This window comes from Neltuma alba, unplaced genomic scaffold, assembly GCF_004799145.2.
Source record: "Neltuma alba isolate B1F8T4 unplaced genomic scaffold, ASM479914v2 tig00011534_pilon, whole genome shotgun sequence".
Lineage (NCBI taxonomy): Eukaryota > Viridiplantae > Streptophyta > Magnoliopsida > Fabales > Fabaceae > Neltuma > Neltuma alba.
Window position 1 is genome coordinate 64,717 of NW_021636197.1, and position 20,640 is coordinate 85,356.

The following is a 20,640-nucleotide window of genomic DNA, read 5'->3' on the forward strand; positions in this document are numbered from 1 at the left end:
AAATCTAGTTGGTTGGATACAGAGATGGAGATGAGCAAAGACGGACATCGCGAGAGAGATGAGAGTGAGATGGAAAGCCAGTGATAGTGTCTAGTAAAGTGAATCTGACAAATCCCCAATGACCCAGTGAAATCCCCAATCTAGTTCTCTTGAGTAAAACACATAACATTAGTCTATGGCCCTCTCCGTCATTCTATTAATTCCTTGGTCCTTTATCCTAATTCTGGCTTTTGGTCCTTTATAGTCAATTCTAGAATTTGGTGATTTTCCTCATTAATCCTGCGAAAATCATATAATATTGTAATATTATGTAATCATAGAATATCTAAGACTAATGCAATTTAACTAACAAAACATACTAAAAACCCCAATAATCTCCCACGTTAGCATAGTAAAATATAAGTTTATCAACAAGTATACAAGGAGTGATTACTAGTTAAAGAGGTAAAACATACATTAAAATAACATATGGTATAAACATCTTTACAAAAAATGGTATATAATAATTCTAAACGTAACTTGCATTCATGAAACTCCATCAACCATCCTTATAACCTCCTTGTAACCTCTGACAAATCTTATAGGCTATCCATACATAACAGGATTCATCTCTTTAACAAGACTGTACCAGGCTCTCCAATAATGAGATGTAACTCAACCACATACAGAGCTTATATTGAACTATGGGTTCCCTTTCCTTGGAATGCAAAAAGGTGTCATGTCTTTTAGGCTCACCCTTGACCCGGCTAAAGGAAAGGTGATACCAAGGGCCCTAAGAATGTTTTAGAGCTAGCTACTAGGCTCCAAGTAGCGGCTATACCATGTGGTATGAAAAAATCACACCTCCCACAATCACATCTCAACAAAATCCAGCACAGTTTCATATGCATTTCAACAATCTAATCTCATACAATCTAGTATTTATAAACTATTCTCATATTCAATCCTCAATATTATTCAACATCAATAATAAAATCTCAAGATAAATCATCCATGCCCACTTAACTAATACATTTATCAAAACATAAATTTCATATTTTTATTTCACACTCTCCATGCATAAAATACTATAACATATATTAATAACATTTATAATATTAATATATGCTTATAATTACATCAATAAGCATATAAGGTAAATTTAAAAATGGTTACCTCAAGTTACTCAATTTGAGAGGATTCAAGACCCAATAGCCCAAACCAAGTTCATTCTACAATAATAAATTTATAAACATATATTAATAAAAAAATGCTTACTAATATAATAATAAATAATTAGTGGTTAAATTTCATAATTGGCTCACTTAAGATTCTTCAGAAAAAATGATAACAATTTCTCTATATGCCTAATCATCCTTTCCAAATCACAATTCTTATAAGTTCTCAACTCTGTTTCACTCATTAAAATTATTAACCATGATAATTCCTTCTAATCATCCAAAATACCCAAAAAGTTACTTTAATTCTTAGGAAAAATAGCCATACATTAACTATTCGTCAAATTATCATTGCAATCATATTTCATTCTTCCATTAATCACTTTTCACTAATTAGGATCATTGAATTATAATTATTTTCCAATTTATTCAAAACACCTAACTTTTACTAGTTAAAGTTCCCCTAAAAGTTATCAACATTCATATTCCAACAAAATCTTCAAAACCCAACCATTAAATCCTCAATATAATCTCCAATAAACTAATTCAAGATTAATTGTATCATTATCACAAATCAAAACTTTCCAACCAAAACCTAAATTATATTTTCTCAAATAAACCTTTGAAATAAAAGTTTAGATCATAGGACTCCCATTCTAACCTTAGTAGTTCCATTAACAACATAATAATAAACTAGAAACCTCAAATATTCACAATGTATCAAGCCCTAATTTTTTTTCCTTACATTAACCTAAAAATGGAGAAAGAGAAAATAAAAATAGTAGGAGGTGATTGACTTACCAAATGTCCTAGGCAAGACCAAGCAAAAACCTCTTTTCTTGCTCTCAATCCCTAACCTCACGCATAGTGGAAGAAGCAAGAAGACAAGAGTGAGAGAAGAGAGGGGGAAAAAAAGAACAGAGGGGACACTTCGCAGAGAATGCAACACCTTCCTTTTAGACCATATAACTTTTCAAATAGAATCATTTAGAACCACTTCTTATGGTCAAAAGTTAGAAAAATTTGAGATTTAAAATTCATTCATACAAATGTCCAAGCTCCATTCATAATATTACAATTTTTCATAAACAAAAGTTCACATAAAATCATAAACATTACAAGCATGAACACCTTTTTCCCAACATAATCTCCTTGCCCTTCTCCTTGGATGTTCCAACTCCTAGCTTGTTGATTAATTAAACATGGAAAGAGTGAGATTTCATAGAAATCTCAGTAGCAAGAACCATTATAATCATTCTAAACATGCAATGCAAGAATGCCATATGTCACTAACTAAATATCATGCATACTAACATGCTCTTATGCCATGGAAAGGGAGCAAGTAAACATACCATTCAATCTACTCAACATTGCATAAAGCCAAGGCACATTATGTATAGAGTTAAATCACATTATCATCTATCTAGCTCAACCACATCATGGCATAGAAAAATCAAGTAGCACATAATAAATCAAGCAAAGCAAGTTAGCATTCAAATTACGAGTTCATTGCTACCTCTTTATTGTTCAAAGCTTTCAACCTATTCCCTTCCTTCTTGCTCCTCTTTTTTCCTTTGATCAATGCCTACCAATTCACGCATAAATACATGCCACATTATCAAGAATGTCACATAAGATACCATTAGTTATCAAAACAACTCTATGACCCCCTTTTCTTTTACTTTTGACTTTAATTTTTCATCTTTGTTTTGACAAGCCTCAAGGTCTAATCCTATACAATTTTTCATATAGAATTCAAATATCAACTTGGTTTTATCAAAATTAAACTCCTCCCTATTGTATTGAGCTTGGCCGCATAGTATATATATATTAGGGTTAGAAATTTTATTTTTGATTCCAATGCTTTCAAACACTTTCCCTTGGTGTATTCCCTCATAAAATCACATTCTAAACTTATTGAAATTATTAAATTAATTTGAAACAACTCTAAACCCTTTGAACCTAGCTTAGCTGAATAGGTTTGTTAACTTAGGGAATTTGGAGCTTCTTCCAAAATCAATCAAAACATTAATCAAACAAGCCAATTCAAGCTCTTAATCATGATTTCTATCCTTCGCTAATCATTCCTCATAAATTCAAAAATCTAGATAGCATGTGGTTCTAAAATTTTGCCACCAAACTCCACTTGAAACTAATTAGAAACATAGTCAAATGGAAGCTCTTACATACCTTAATTAATCCTTGATCTTTGCTTGATAATTCCTTGATGATTTCAACATGTTCCTTGCCTTTGAAGATTTTTTTTTTTTTTAGCAAAACCTTTCCCCTTTAAGGTGCCAAAATGACCAAAATTGAAGGCTTAGGAGGGGGATTTGTAGACACAATTTTTGACCTCCTAGCCCTCCAAGCATCCCATAAAAATTTGCCACTACAAGACTATGTGTCCACCTTCTTATACTGTAAAAATTTCAGGAAAGCCAAGTGTCCCAAGGTAAACATGTAATTAGCCAACCATATGATTAAATTCCATTATTTTATTCCTTAATCACATGGGCCACTTAGGCCACAAAATTTTTGGGTTGGAGAGAGAAAGAAGAAATGTTACCTTTGAATTCCCAACATTTCTCAATCTGATTTCGTCGTATCGGCTAAAATTCCTATCTAATTTCCAATAACAGTTCTGGACCTCCAAAAATTCATTTCTGCCCACCACAAATCTTCTTTAAGAAGGTACCTTGAATTTTTCTAGGATTTATTCCACCCTCTAACTACCTCTATTAAATTTTCTCTGAAATCAGGTTTTACCGATAAGATTTCAGCAATAATTATTTCAAAATTAATCCTTTCACTTCTAAGGGCTGGAAATAATTTTATAATCTCACATAAATTCCTAAATAATTTTCTCATATTTTTCTGAAATTATTAAGGCCTCTACATATTTAAAATAATTATTTCCACCTGATTTTTCATTGTTTTATTGGAAAAACCTCTGTTTACAGAAAATTTTGTAGTAAATCATTTTTATGCTAATTTTACCTCCAGGGCCTCAAATATGGTTCTAAACTTTCTATTTTAATTTTCTTTCAGAATTTTTTTAAAATTTTTATTCAACTTTCCCATTTTGTCCTTTTTGGACTGATAATTTCAAAAATACCAATCCGATCAGGAGTCGGATCTTAATTCAAAAATTATTCCAGTTCTGAATCTATTTTACTACTTGACCCTCTATCTAATTTATTATTCAAACTCCTAGTGTTAAAATTAGTAGGATGTGACAGAAAACACAGATAATGAAGGGAAATTTAAACAATATGGGGGCGGCCAACGCTATTAATGAATAGTGTGGGCCCCCATATTCTAGCTCTAATAATATTTTTTTTAATAACCATAGTAGGGTCACGAGGATTACTCTCCTCCCCTTTCCAACAAAAGTAGGTGTCATGCTATATTATTTAATTATTTATTTATATTTTTTATTTTTTAAACTCTTCTTTTATATATGCATACAATAAATTTATACATATAATAAATTATTAAATTTTCTCTTTCTTCTAAAATTACTTAGTTTGTAATTAAGTCCTTAAAACATAACTTAATTTCATTTTGAATAAGTTCTCCTAAATCAAGTAATAACATGATGATTTTGATCACTATTAATTAATCTCAAATATAACTCAAATCCTAAGAATTAAAAATTGCAATGTTACAACATACGTCTTCATATAAAGATTTATTTAACTTAATTGAGTGGTATTCTTGAGAACATAATTATATACTTTTGAAAACTTGAATCTTTTAGGAATTTTCATATATTATAATCCAAATCTATCTGTATATTTGATTATTTTGAACTTGCACATGAATTTGAATCCTTCTAGGATTTACATAAAATTTCACTAGTAAGTCACTATATTTCCCAAACACATATGAAATATTTTAATATATTATCAAACTGCCAAATTGATAAGATATATAAAAATTTAATCTACCACAAGACTGTATTTCTCTTTTTTTGTATAAATGCCTATTTGTATAATACTAACATTACAGATCAAGTGGTCAGACTAGAAATTCACAAATTTTTGTTATAATGTTGCATGTTACGTCTTTTCATTTCTCTTAACCAACTATCTTTCTGTTTGTATCTCATGACAGAGTTGTATATAAGATCCCCCTCTAATCACATGATATCATTAGTAAAATTATTATTCACAATTTTATTCCTTTTCGATCCTCTTTTGTAACATAACATATCAGGATCTCTTTATTGCTTTCAAGCACTTAAACTCTTTAAGGGTCAAATAGTTATGTCTTAGCCTCTTTTGCAATTCATGCTCCTTAATATGATCAACTTGATCATTTGCTTCTTTTTCTTTTCTTTTGCATTCAATCATTCTCTCATGCTTCAAGCATGTCTTGTAAAAAATAGGAGCCTTTTTAGCTAGAATATGAGAGTTGCGAATTCTCATTCAGGTCACTAATTATATCTAGCAGATATTAGCAATATTTTATAAATGCAACACTTTATAAACTTCTAGTTCACACTACTATACTTGAGGATCTACAATTAATAGTAAAAATATATTCTCTGTGTTCTTTTTTCCAGCTACTTATTTTCTCTCCCTCATGTTGGAAACATGTAGTGTAAGTTTCCTAAATCCATAATTTTTTTAGAAACATTTTTTTTTATTTGGGATAATAAATTATGATATAGCTCTTCTTAAGCCTTATCATTTCATCTTTCACCCTATAGGAGAAATTCACACACCCTCGAAGGGTTAAATTCACAACCTCTTAACTTAAGTCAAGACTTAAGTAAATGTTTAGTGTTAGTTAAATATAACACTTCCGAATATTCTGAAGTCTTAGTCAATATTTGATTTTCATTATTATATTCTTACCTATATCATTTTTATATTGATAATGAATAAATTGTATTGGCACGCAATGAGATCATGCTTATTACTACTAATATTACCTTTTAGTTAGTTCTAGTGTGCCTATCTAAAACGGCTTCGGCAAATGTACAAGGGGCTTTGAATATGATGATAACAATTGGCATTCTGATTGCTGAGCTGTATTTGAACGAAGACATGTTCACAATGAATAAGTACATGAAGTGGGTATATTCTATGTATAAGAGATCAATCATCATGCCCAGTTGCCCGCCACAATTTTTTTTTTTAAAAAAAAAGACTTCAGCTTTAAGCCATTAAAGTAATTAATTGTGTCTCTTTTTGCACATTAGGATGCCCCAAAATTTCAATAGCTTATTATGTAAATGTCAAATAAAATGTTGATTTCTAATTTCATATGTCGCCAAAAAAAAATTAATTTCATATGATAATCAGGGGCTTCCCTCTTCTAGCCCACGCTACTTGCAAACTCACTAATTACATTTTTCTTTATTAGACATCTAACTTTACTTCAAGTCAAAAGTCTCAACCCGACATCTAACTTTCTGATAATATATGAAATAAAAATAATTAATTACATAGATTTCTCTTAAGTTTGATTGAAATTACACATTTTTACACACACAGACATACATTGTGTAGTTGTATTTTAAATTTTTCATATCAATAATCAATATTTAATATGAATTATGAACTATAAAATTTATAGTTAATCATATTATGATTATGAATAACACAGCACAATTCCTGAACTTTTGATAATACACCAGAGAATGACTTAAAAAAAATTGACTTTCATCTAAAAGTCAAAAAGTCACTGTTGAGAGTTTCCAACAGCAACAGCCAAGTCATTGTCGTCATGATTGTCACTAAAACCTATCAGTGACGACAAAAAGAGTCACCGCTAAAAATATAGTTTCAGCGGCGACATAAAGCCCTTCAACAGAGACACAAAAGTTGTCATATCCTGAATTTTGGACGTCGAAGTACCGAAATTAGCCTGAAATAGGCAGGCTACCACATCCTTTTTGGAAGAGGTCTCAGAGACTCCCTGGAGAGACAGAGGGATTCCCAGGGACTACATTGCAAAGAAAAGATTCATAGGCCAAGTATGGACCTACTTGTAAATAATAAAAGTTCTGATCGACCAATGTTCAAAGTTATCAAAAATGGCCCAAATGTTTTAGAAAAATTCCAAAAAAATGGGAATAGGATCCCGAAGCCAATATAAGGCTAGAAAAGACGAAAATGCCCTAAAGTCACTCTAGGGTTTTGAGCAATTTGAGATAGTAACTTAAATTGAATTATTTAATGTATGATGCGGCCTTATATAATCAGGAAAAAAACTAGGAAACAATAGTTGAGAAATTTACACAGATTGTAAAATTAATTCCATCCTCAGAAACTGACGAGGTTAGCTTTAATTAAATTTAAAGCGTATTTATACCCTATTCGGGGAAGTCAAAATAGCTGTCTAGAGTTTGAATTTTGAATTAAGAAAAATTAGAGGAAATTTCCATGATGAAAGGGAAAGAATGAAACCCAGAGACAGATCGACGGAGTTATGAGCTAGTAGAAAAAAATCCGACAAAATCGACCCCGATTAAATATTATTTAATTAATTACATCACTGGAGAGAGAGGGATGGGATATTCCTTTCTCTATAAGTATACCATGAGAAGATTAAGTTAAGAGTCAATAGAAGGTACATTGGCAATGCTTAGAAACCCAGAAGGGAGCCGGACTGACAATGTCGAGTCCTTTATGGGTCAAAATAGGAAATTTATGAAAAATTCTTGAAAATTCTCTAAAAACTAAAAAAGGATAAATTAGGGGTTTTTGAGTTATATATGATATTTTGTGAGTGAAAATAGCACAAAATAAATTATTATGACATTTCCCAAAAATAGTGATTTTTGAAGAAAATAGTGAAAATTGAGGAAATATAATTATTTTAATTATATAAGGGCCTCAATAATTCAAGAAAAAATATGAGTAAGTTCCATGGGAATATATTTGAATTTATAAAATTTTTCCCAAGCACTGGAAGTGATGGAAATAATTTATGGGGAATTTACTTCCGAAATCCTACCGGTTAAAGCCCAATTTCAGAGAAAATGTGAAATAAATAGTTAAAGGTTATGAAAAATCCCCAAAATTTCTAGATCACACTTTTGGAATAAATAGGGATTTATCATGAAAATAAATGAAATTTTTGAAGCCCTTAACTATTTTTCCTAATAAGGGGGCAAGAAATCGGGTATTATGCAACCAAATGATTTTTAAAGTACCCTAACCAATTCCATTTCTTCCTAATCAATTTTTACCATTTAGTTGGCATCCAATAAGGCCCAAATTCGTGCTCATCATGACCAGAACAGCTGGCTTATGTGCTGGGCAAATTTTCAACCATTGATGAAAAATGACTTGGAACAAGATGCAAGTGGATGGCTAGGATTTGCTGATAGCTTGACTTTAATTTTAGGCCATGTTTGGCACTTGAAAATGCTTGCCAAAGGGGGAAGAACGATCAGAAATTGTGGCCTTTAAATACCCTTATTATTCTCCCAAAATTCGTGTAAAAATATGGAAAAATAGGGGAGGTTCTGCACAAATTTTTCTTGACTTATAAACACCTTCAAAACCACTTCCAATCCAAGGCTAATCACCAATCTTTGATCAAGAACTCCTTAAGGTATGTTTAGGCTTTAATTTGGTGCATTTTCAATGGCTAAATTGTGAGTTCTTGGTAAGGGAAATTGCTGGAAAATTCTAGTTGCGCTAGAAATCTTAGGAAATGGATAGCAACTTGTTTAATGACATTGAATCATGATGTTTGGTTGAGTTCTGGATGGTTGAAAACCTAGGCCAAGGTGCTGCAAGAATTTGATTAGGTTAGGATATGATGATATTGATGTTAGGGAATTGTTTAATGGTTTGAAAACAACAAGAATCAAGTGGTTTTGAGTTGTTTTGGCAAAAAATCCAACTTCCCCTTAACTTGTGTAATATTTCGGTTCTAACTGATTTTGGGTGTTATGATTGGATTTTGATACTTCCAATGAGTTTAAATGATAATTTTGTGTAAGGATATATGGAGAAAACATGTTCGGAAGCATTGGAATTGAAAATAGAAATTTTAGATTCCTAACCCATAGTGTTCGGCCAAATCTGTTTAAGGGGGACGGAGTTGGATTTTGATTGTTTTGAGCTTGAAAATAGGTTCTACATGCAAAATTATGTGGGAATAGCATGTGGAAATGATTTTAGAAAGATTGGAATTGAAACTCAAAAGTTAAGTTTAAAATATGTCCAAGAAAGAACCAAGTAAGGGTAGGTTGGTGTCTTGGTTCTAATGAATGTTTTGTGTAATGTATTGATTGGTTTAGGACCTTGAGACATCCAAGAGAATGTTTGGGGACACTAACTGAAGGCTCATGCACTTGAAAGAATAAGAGAGCTAGAGGAAAAGCAAGAGGAAAGCTATGTTACAAGGTAGTGAACTTACCTATATTGTGTGCTTGATATGTATGCTTGCATGGTATGCTTGTGATGCCATAATATGACTAAGCTGTAATGAAATGTTTGCAAAGTTAAGTGCAAACTTATGTTATGTTATGCCTTGGCAATATGTTATGAAAGCATGTGATATTTGGCTTACTTTCTATGACATCCATATGTTAATGTTATGATAACATGTTATGTATTTGCATTATGTCTTGCATGCTTATGGGTAGTATTTGCTACTGAGATTCTCCTGAATCTCACCCTCCCTTAAGAACCCCTAATAGGTGCTACAAGCTTGAGAGAAAAATCAAGAAGTGGAAGTAGAAGAAACCAAGCATGTCTTTTGTTCCTATAACATGCTGTGTTATGTAACTATTATGTTGGTTGATGTTATAATCATGTCATGTATATTCGATGATGTTTAAAATGTTTATGGTATGTAAGATGGCATGAGATTATGTATGGTAATAGTATATTCAATGTCAACATGGGAAATGCAAAAAATGAATTTATTTGAAAATGTTGAATTAAGTTAGGGAGTTAGAGTCTCTAAATAAGCCACAAATTGGTACCAATGATGAGACAAAGAAAATGAACAAATTTTGCCATGACATTTGGTGAGTATTTAGAGCACATCCTGAGTTCTAAAACAAGTGATAGGTCACGTGAAATGGATGTGTATGGTAAGAGTTATGGCTGTTCAAGTTGAGGCAGGACTTCTAGAAAACACTGTTTTGACCAAATGAACAGTAATCTTTGATGAATAAACTGTACGAATTGGCATAAGTCCATATTGTTATTTTTTCCTTGTAGAGAATTGAAAGAGCTTTATGTGAAAATTAGAACCACTCCGTTTCAATTTTTCTAAAATTAGTTATGATTTTTCAATGTTGGCCCCCAAATTCTGGAATGTGCAGTGAACCGCGACCATACAAGTCAAACTTTAAAACTTGATTTTCTAATCTTAAGGCCAATGAATGTGGTTCCGAATGCTTCCGTATAATGCGATAAAGTGTGTAAAAGTAAGGTGTGACAAAAGTCGCCATTGAACTGTAACACCTCACATAATTATATCAATATACGTGATAAATATTTTATTTAAAAGTCCATATATATTTCTAACACCTCAAATAAGTCATAATTTCAAAACATTTCTAACATGACAAAATAAACTACTGAAGTCTTATAGTCATGGCAAATAAAAATATAACATAGCATGTGCTTGAGGAGCACATAAGTCTTTATGGCTCACTCCACTAGTGCCTTCCCTTGATTCCTACTAGATCCTTTACCTGAAAAAAATGTTAAGATAAGAGATGAGATCAAATGTCTCAGTAACTATTAATATTCTAACCTATACAAGCAAATAATATATGATAAACAAAAAATCCATTTATATGTGTCTATATATATATATGAAAACCATGGATTTGATACATTCAACTCAATTTCATTTTTTATTCAACAATATACCAATATCATTTTTCTAATATATCTAAAAATAATGCAATATGCTGCCTCTCTTATATCACTGTCCACCCTTATACTGTTGACTGGAGCCATAGGCTAACACATAGTCCGATAGGAACTAATCCATTTTACTGAATTATTCTAATCTCACCGACACTAGAGATATATCTGGCCAAAGATATAGAGTTCAAGTTCAGACTATGGCTCCCCTCCTTTGCAAATAAAATAAGGAGATGTCACATGTCCCACGGCTCTATTGAATTCCCGGCCAAAGGAAAACATGGAGGAATGAGCCCTGATAGGTGCCATCTACTATGCACCGAGTGATGGCATACCACGTGGTAATTTATATCCATGTAAATCTCCTTCTTTCCTTAGCCCAATAATACATGCCATATGCAAATAATGGTACATCATAAAAACTTTCTCAAATATATTATTAAAAATAAGATAGCAACAAAATTCATGTACCATTTAACAGCAACTCATGATAATTTCATAGCTATTAATATATTTAAATATTGATCATAATTACTAGCAATAAATCTTAATAAAATCAGGTAACAAACCAAAACATTTAAAAAAATCATAATATTATATTATATTTCAATATGATATAAAAATTAATAAATCCACAATATAATCATACACAATTCACATGTACAAAAAAGAATTTTCAGAGTTACCTGGTACTCTTTAACTTAGAAATAATCACACAAAGATTACTCCAAAATTCTCAAGAGTCTACAAAATTACACATAAATATCTATTAATATAAAACATGAAACTACTCTAAAACTACTCTAAAATTCTAAGACTACCCTCTAAACCAAAATTACATAAACTCTCAAATCTAGCTATTTATAATAAATATAAGATTTTGAATATAATTTACATATAAGACTATTTAAATCTAATAACTTAAATAAATATATATTTCTTAAAATATAAAGATTTTATATTAAAATCTCAATTATTTATTATAGTCTCATTTAAATTTTTTTTCTTCAACCAAACAACTCCCTTGAAGTATAAATAAATTTTAATTTTTTATAAAATTCTAAACTTACAATTCTTCAAGCTTTTAAAAATTATTTCAAAAATATATCTTTAACCTATTTAACATTCAACCCGATTAAAATCTCAATAATACATCAAATAACTCAAATAAATTATTTAACTTAAATTTAATCGATAAAAACATATTGTAAGTCTAAATAACAAATTTTTCAACTAAAATCTTAATTTAAAATTCTCCAAATAATAATTAAAAAAAATAAACTGATTAAAATTCCTTAATAATGGATCTTTAAATTTCTACATTCATATATTGTCAAAACTCCATATTTGCTCCATACCCAACGGTAAAATTTTCTCTAAACATTATAACGATTCTAATAATATAATGCTCTAAATATATAAAAGATACTCATAAAGAAGATTTGATAAAAAGAAGTATATTTGTGTACCTAAGTGATCCCCAAAAATTGTCACGTATTTTGCAACTCAACTCACTCGCTCTCTCTTCCTCTCTGCCTCTCACTCTCTCTTTCTCAACTCCTCCCGCGCAATAAAGGGAAGACAAAGGTTGCATGTATTTAATATCCTCACATTTAATTCCCTTCGTCAATTTTCTTCTGTCTATGCCTCATCCTATTCCTTCTGTCAACCGCCCCTCCTCCGCTCCTTGTTTGTTTTCTTCTTTATTGATGTTTCTCCGTTGTTTTTCAACTCTTTTTACTATTCCTCCTATTTTTTCCACCTCCATCCGTCCTTTCCTCTTTCTTTTTTTTTCCCCTCACTTCATTAATACTCTTCCCTCATTTCTCCATTCTTCATTTAATACTTCCCCAAACTTCTTCTCTAAGTCAAATGCCACAACTTTCCACCAAATTCGGTGGAAAGTTGTTTCTTTTTTTTGGGTTAAAATAATAATAAAATATTATTATATATATGTTAATTACAATTTTTGTTTAAAAAAATAGCATGTTACAGAACGACCCTTTAGTGTCACCGCTGAAGGCCCTTTCAACAGCAACACAAAAGTCACTGTTGAAGACCCTTTCAGCGGCGACTTGAAACTGTCGTCGGAGAAAATAGGACCATTGTCAGCCACTGCCATATCACCAACTAGCCATCAACCACTGCCACATCAATGCCGGCCGGTTGCCATGTCACTACAGTCGCCCACCAAGCGTCTTTACTTTACTTGCCACCTCACCTATGCTACATGTCCATACCTCAACACACCACGTCACCAATTGGATATTATCACCATAAATATGGCCCTTCACCTCCTCTTTCTGTATCCTTTTTTTTGGCCATTGAGTTGGAATGAGTTTAATTTGGTGATAATTATTGTAAAATCAAGTATATATAATAGTAATAAAATGTTAAAATAGTAATAAAATATTGAATTTGGTGATAAAGTCGCCATTGACCCTACTCTTTAGAGTGACAAAAAATATCGCTACTAAAAGTGTCCTTCAGCAGCGACTTATTATGTTAAATATTGTTAAATAATAATATTATTATTAAATATTTATATTTAATTTTCTTATTTGATTAAAATATTTATTTATAATATCCATTTTGTATTAAAAAAATATAATTCATACAATATTATTTGTTATATTTTTTCTTTCTAATTGTTTAAAATATTATATTATTTATTTTAATATTTATAATTATAATTATAAGATATGAAAATAGTATATAAAAAATAATAAAATTTAATTATAAATTTTATCATGATTATTTAACTCTCTCACACATAATTATAATATCTCACCTTCATGCACATACACCCATTCCTTCCTCCTTCCCTCTCTCTTACTCTCACACACACCATATTATCTCTCTAACCCTCTCTTTCTCTCTCTCTCTCTCTAACACAACAACATGTAAAAATATTTTATTTTATCATAACAAATCATATTACTGAATAAAATTATTGTCTAAAGATGATATTCTTTTATTAAAAACTTAAAATAATAAAAAGTTAAAATAGATTTCAGTGGCAACAATAATTGTGGCGGCTAAAAGTCCTTCAGTAGCGACATTAGGGGGTGTTTCGATAAACTCAAACCATGGTTTCGAGAATAGCTTTTTGGGAGAATAGATTCTGTGAATAGATTTTGGAAGAATAGACTTTGAGAATAGATTTTGAAAAAAAGTGATTTTAATAAAGTGAGAATATTTGGATAATTGTTATCAGAATCTTTTTTTCATATGCAAATTACTAAAAAGGATATAAGCTAATATGATAATTAGATAAATGATAGATTTTAATTTATATTGTTTGAAATAATAAATTTGTAAATAATAAATTATATATGAAAAAATATAATTAATATTATCATTGGTCCTTAGTATAAGAGCTAATTGGGTATTCCATTTGATTTTGAATATAAGATATCAATCTATCTTGTCTCATACATTTATCCATTTTTTTCAAAGTAGTCCTCATGTTAGTTTGCAGATGTTAAACGTTACATCAAATAATAATCATAGTGCACATCGTTAATAGGTGTTTTAAAGAATACAACACATATTTATTATAAATAAATAGTTTAACTAATTTTCTTAATGTTTACAAATTAGTTTTCTAACTCTTACATTAAGGATCAAAGGTAGTAATTGATATATGTATATATATTTATATCCCAAACCATGGTTTTATACCTCCAAAAGCAAAAAAAATTCACTTTATGAAAAACCATGGTTTCATACCCAAAACCATGGTTTCCAAATGAAAAGTGATTTTGGAAAAAATTATGGTGTTTGGTTACTTTTTTGCAAACCATGGTTTCAAATTGATAAATGATTTTGAAAAAATATGTAGTGTTTGGATGTTTTTTCTTCAAACCATGGTTTTCTCTTCAAAACCATGATTTGAAGAAAAACCCAAACACCCCCTAGGAGTCGCCACTAAAAGTCTCATTTTGAAAGTTGACCTTCAGTAACGATTTTAAAAAGTTGCTACTGAAAGTACACTTTCAGCATGATATTTATGGTCGCTGCTGAAAGTAAGATTTTTAGTCGCAACTCTTGATGTCACCACTGAAAGTGACACTTTCAGCAATGACATTTTGTGTTGCCGTTGAAAATTGTCAATAAAAGTCCTTTTTTAATGGTGAAAGAATCTTATTTAATTTTGGATTAAAGTGTATCTAGCACTTAAAGAATTTTTTTCAAGTACGTCCATCATTCTAAAATACTACCTCCAGTACTTAATGTAAAAACTAATTGATTAATTTAAATAGATTAAGAAAGTTTATTAAATTATTTATTTATAATAAATATATGTGTTGTCTTTCTTAAAATATTCTTAGTAACCATATATATTAGTTAAAATTACCATTGATAAAATCTTCAACATGTGCAATTGCTATAAGAACTATTTTAAAAAAATGAATAAATAACCAAAAATACATTATAAGATGCACCTGAAAGAATAATACCTTTAGACCCATGAAAAGATATCACCCTTTTTCGTTTTTTTTTTTATACTAGCCTTTAGTTCGTGCCGTTTCACTGCATAATATAAAAATAATGAAAAAAACACGTATCCCCTTGATAATATTAAAACGACAGTGATAACTTTCTTTTAACTATAAATAATTTGTTGCTGTCTCCATATATGCTCTTTATACTTCGAGAATATGTATGATTTATTACAGCTAAAATAGTAATAATATATGTATGTATGCAAAACAAGGACTAATAAAATTGAAAATTATTTAAATTATATGATCAATTTATAAACTCAAAAACACTATAAAATTTAAGTAAAAATGAGAAGGCTCATACATTTTAACTTTAGGAAAAACCTAAGTAAGGCCTTTATGGAATTGTAATTGACTTTATAATTCCTTGCGCCCATATATATTCAAGTGAGCAAGTTTCCAATAACCGATGAACTACCCATCATGGAAAAATATCATCTCTCTAGAAACTTTTAAGTTCTAAACTTTTGCAATTAGAAAATCACAGTCATGATGATTATCAGATTTAGCAAGCAAATTACCCACTTGATCTTGACCCATGACCTAACTTGTTCATTATATTAGTGGCTCAAATCTCATTAATCTTTTCAGATTGATCAGAAAAGAATAATGGCTGAAGGGAAAGAAGAGAAGAAAGAAGATAAGGGAAAGGAGAAAGAGGAGAAAAAAGAAGAGAAAGGAAAAGAGAAGAAAGAGGGAAATAATGTGATTGATGCCATTTACAAAGTGAACCTGCATTGCCAGCAATGTGGACGAAAGATCAAGAAGCATCTCCTTGTTACCCAAGGTACGTGTTTCTCTGTGTACACTTCTTCAATCATTTGTTCTATTTTTTTTATCTATATATTTTGAAATTTAATTTATTACGCACTATTTTTTCAAGCTTTCCACAATGTTAGCAAAAATGGGTAGATAATGATTTTTTTTTTGGGGCTACATTCGTTGGATCCACACCGGTTGGAGATCCATCGGTGTAAAAAGACCTTTTTAACCAACGTGAAAGGGCTTTTTTTTTTCCGCCTTTTATTATAGTCAGAGACCATTTCTTGCATATTCTTGTGAGAAATTTGATGAAGCTTAGTATGAAATCTGGTGATAAATCATGAACAGGGGTTCAGAATGTTGAGACAGATATGAAGAAAGGAGAGATAAAAGTAAAAGGAAAATTGGATCCTTTAAAGATATTGAAGCTCATTGAGAAAAAGAGCAACAAAAAGGTTGAGTTAATATCTCCAAAAATCAAGGTTCAGCCTCCAGAGGAAAAACCAAAGGAAATCAAGAAGGAAGTAAGTTCCCCCCCCCCCCATATAATAATCTGGCATTCAAAACCTTACCTGACTGACACAGAAAGTCCTGGTCTGCAATAGTATAGGGCCTCATGTGTTAAGCAACACCAAAGGTATAGATTAGTTTTATATAATTTGACTATTTATGATTTTGTCAGTAGTGTTACTTATAGTCTGGTTTTATATATATTGATTTTTTCCTATATATAACAATTAGATATATTTTATTGGGTTATGCAAAAAATTGGATTCAAGATACATATGATAGAGTTAAATTAGACATGGCAGAGTTAACTATTATATCTATTTTTGCTAGAGAAGACAAATTTCTCCCATGAGGATTTCAATCTAGATTTCAGTAACATGCTAAATTTTACATATAAATCAAGGGGTTATAATCAGATATCTTGAAATTGAATTGATTATTGAATCAGTGAAGCGTTCGCATCTTAAGATTAGATTTGATGATAGGAGGAAACTTAGATCAAATTAATTAGGACGAGTAGGTCCAGGTGACCAATTAGATTTTGCCACCTGTATTTGTTTTACACATCATCACTTTTCATCACTTAACCTCACGTTAATACTGTTAGGGTAGGACGATCAGTGGAAGAAAAGGTCAGGTTCTTCATTGCCTTTCCATCGTCTTCAACCTCGAACCCACTATTAGCGCAATAATCCATCAAGTTACCTTCAACTTCAATTCAGATCTCCACCTTCGATCCTATCTTTTTCATGAGGCACCCTCTTCCTTCACTATTGCCGAACCCGCCACTTCAACTCCTGCAGCGTCATCCATCCTTCCTCCCCCTGAACCTTTCAATGCAATCAGTATTCGTCATTGGGAAGCTCATCCTCCTCTTCACTTCCTCCCACGATCTCCTCCCCGCACCATCTCACTGACTAATTTTTGATCGGCACCAAGTTCTCTTCCAATGTGGCTCGACCCATGGAGAAGGGTTACTTCATGATAGATCCAGATAGTGCTGTGAGAGAGTCACCATTAACGCAGTCGAGTGGAGAGTAAAGTTGTGCATGGTGAAAGTCAAAGTTATAACTCCTCGAATTTTCTGACTCAAAAAGAGCAGAAAAATATTTATTAAAATTATTTAAGTTATTTTTGGAAAATAAACTTTTTCATGAAATTTCTAAGAATCCAAAATTAATGTTCCATAATTTTTCTCATTTTACTTAGGCTTAAAATAATTTTAATAAATTTCATTTTCCTTATTCTCCTGAAATATGAAAATTTGGGATGCTACAAAAGTAACGCTAGCTTTGCGAAGGAAAGGAACTGTAGAGGGAGATTATGGAGTTGCAAATCTGGGGGGAGAGAAAATAGTTGAGGAGGTAGAGTTCGTGGGAAAAGGTAACGGCGTTAATAGGAGATTAAGTGATAATAAGCAGTGATGTGGAAAACAAATACAAGTGGCAGAATCTAATTGGTTACCTGGACCTACTCATCTAATTAACTTGAGATAATCTATCTATTGTTAAATTGATCATACTTAAAAATATGTATTTTTAATTTTATACATTTTTTTAAAAAATATATTAACCAATATGCGGGAAAAATTTTAAGGGAAAACTAGTGAGAGAAAAAGGGCCTTGATTGAAAAAATATTAATTGTGCAAAGGTACCTAAAATTTGTTTAAAGACTCGGGCAACTTATCTTTAGTGGGCCAATACAACTTTTTTTTTAGCCATGTGTAACTTACTTTTAATCTGCAAAGCGGAAGACATTTGCATTGCATACAGCTAAAAAAATTAGACTCATAAAAAATGAGTTGCATTTGTTCACGAAGCTGTATCCTTAAGTCTTTGCATAATTAATTTTTTAATCAGAAATTTTGACGAATTTTCCTTTTTTTTTAATAAGAAAGATTCAGTAAGTTGATTAAAAAAATTGTTTATCATGGGTTTAAATTTACCGTATATTTATAAATATATGGAATTTCAAAACTTCAGAAGTTTAAAAAAATATTGAAAAAAGATAATACTTCCTTCAAAATTACTTTTGATTCATTCCTGTCGAGTGCATGGTTGAATGCCAAATTCAACTTTTTTTACTTAATTTTGCAAACCACTACCCCGGTCCTTAATATAAAAGCTAGTTGATTAATTTGAATAGATTTAAAAAGTTTGTTAAGTTAGTTATTTATAATAATTAGTTGTTGTCTTTTCTAGAATATCCTTGCTAATTATGTATATTAGCTATAACTACTATTTAGTGAAATCTTTAACATGTATAATTACTACAATGATTATTTTGGAAAAAATGGATAAATATGAAAGACAAAGTGGATTGGGGTCTTATATTTAGGATCAAATTGAAAGTCAAACTAACTCTTATATTAAGAATGGAGCTAGTATATTAAGTTGATGTGTGTGTGTGTGTGTGTGTGTGTGTTTGCAACTAAGTAATCAACAATTTTTGTGTGATTTGAAGCCAATAATTCGCATAATCACAGCAAAGGTTCATATGCATTGTGACAAATGCGAGAGAGACCTGAAAAAGAGGTTGATCAAACACAAAGGTACCCAAAACCTTAGAATTTTCAATTTCAAATGCGTAAAATTTGTATGTTTCATTTCTTGATGTGTAATGTTTATATTTATTTTTTAAAAATAAAATTTGCAGGTATTTTCAGTGTTAAAACTGACCAGGAAGCTGAAATTGTGACAATTGAAGGAAGCATCGAGCATGAGAGATTTTTAAGGTTTCTAAAAAGAAAAGTGCACAAAAACGCAGAGATTATTTCGTCAAAGGAAGAGAAAAAGGTTGAAGACAAAGGAAAGGGAAAACAAGAAGAAAAGGGTGAGAATAATGTTTTATCTCTCTGATAAGTTATGAACCTCAATTAGATATGGGCTCATTGCTTAGATTTATTTAATTATTAATTAAATAATATATTTGAACCTCTAACTTTATGCATGCTTTTGGCTTAATCTCTCAATTTATAAAGTGTCCTTTCAATCCTCTAACCCTAACACGATGAGTCTCAAATGATTTTGGATTAATACCATTTTTAGTCCTTAAAATTTGACTTCATTTTAGTTTTAATTCATAAATTTGAAACAAGATACTTTGGTCCTTGAAACTTTGTCTCACACATATTTTTTTTACAAATATTTAATTTAATTAATTTTTTTAATCTCTATAAATTAGTTATTTAGTTCCTTCATTTAGAACTAGATGAAGTATGTATGTACACTGGAATAATATAAAATTCAAAAATTTGTTGTAATTAATTAATTTCCTTAATCTCTATAAGTATATATTTGTGTTTGCATTAGGCAAGGCAGGTGAATCAACCAAAGAAAAAGAAAAAGAGAAGAAGAAAGATGGTGAAGAACCTGAGAAGAAGGAAAAAGGAGACGAGAAATCTATTGTTGTTGGATTAACCAAAGAGAAAGAGAAAGAGAAGAACAAAGATGGTGAAGAACCAGAGAAGAAGGAAAAAGGAGAGGAGAAATCTATTATTGTTGGATCAACCAAAGAGAAAGAGAAAGAGAAAGCGAAAGAGAAGGAAAAAGGAGAGGAGAAATCTATTATTGTTGCATCAACCAATGAGAAAGAGAAGAAGAAAGAAAAGAAGGGGACACAGATAATACAAATTCAAGAAGACACCAAAGTTGAGATTGTGGCCAAAGACAATGTTCCTTATATCATCCACTATGTTTATGCTCCTCAGATTTTTAGCGATGAAAATCCTAATGCTTGTTATATTTCATAGATCAATCATTGCGGAGTCTAAGATGACTTTTATTATTTATCATTTATTAATATTGTATCTCTATATCTATATATGTTAATTTTATATATTTGTATAT

The 20,640-nt window shown here is 30.6% G+C and overlaps 1 protein-coding gene across 1 annotated transcript; it reads left to right on the forward strand.

Annotated features, from left to right (window-relative positions):
* Positions 1-16,128: 16,128 nt before the first annotated feature.
* On the forward strand, positions 16,129-20,640 carry LOC114714727 (heavy metal-associated isoprenylated plant protein 4). Its single transcript, XM_028899492.1, has 5 exons — positions 16,129-16,306; positions 16,630-16,805; positions 19,256-19,343; positions 19,448-19,624; positions 20,104-20,640. The coding sequence occupies exons 1-5, from the start codon at positions 16,129-16,131 to the stop codon at positions 20,541-20,543; spliced, it is 1,059 nt and encodes a 352-aa protein (XP_028755325.1). The 3' UTR covers positions 20,544-20,640.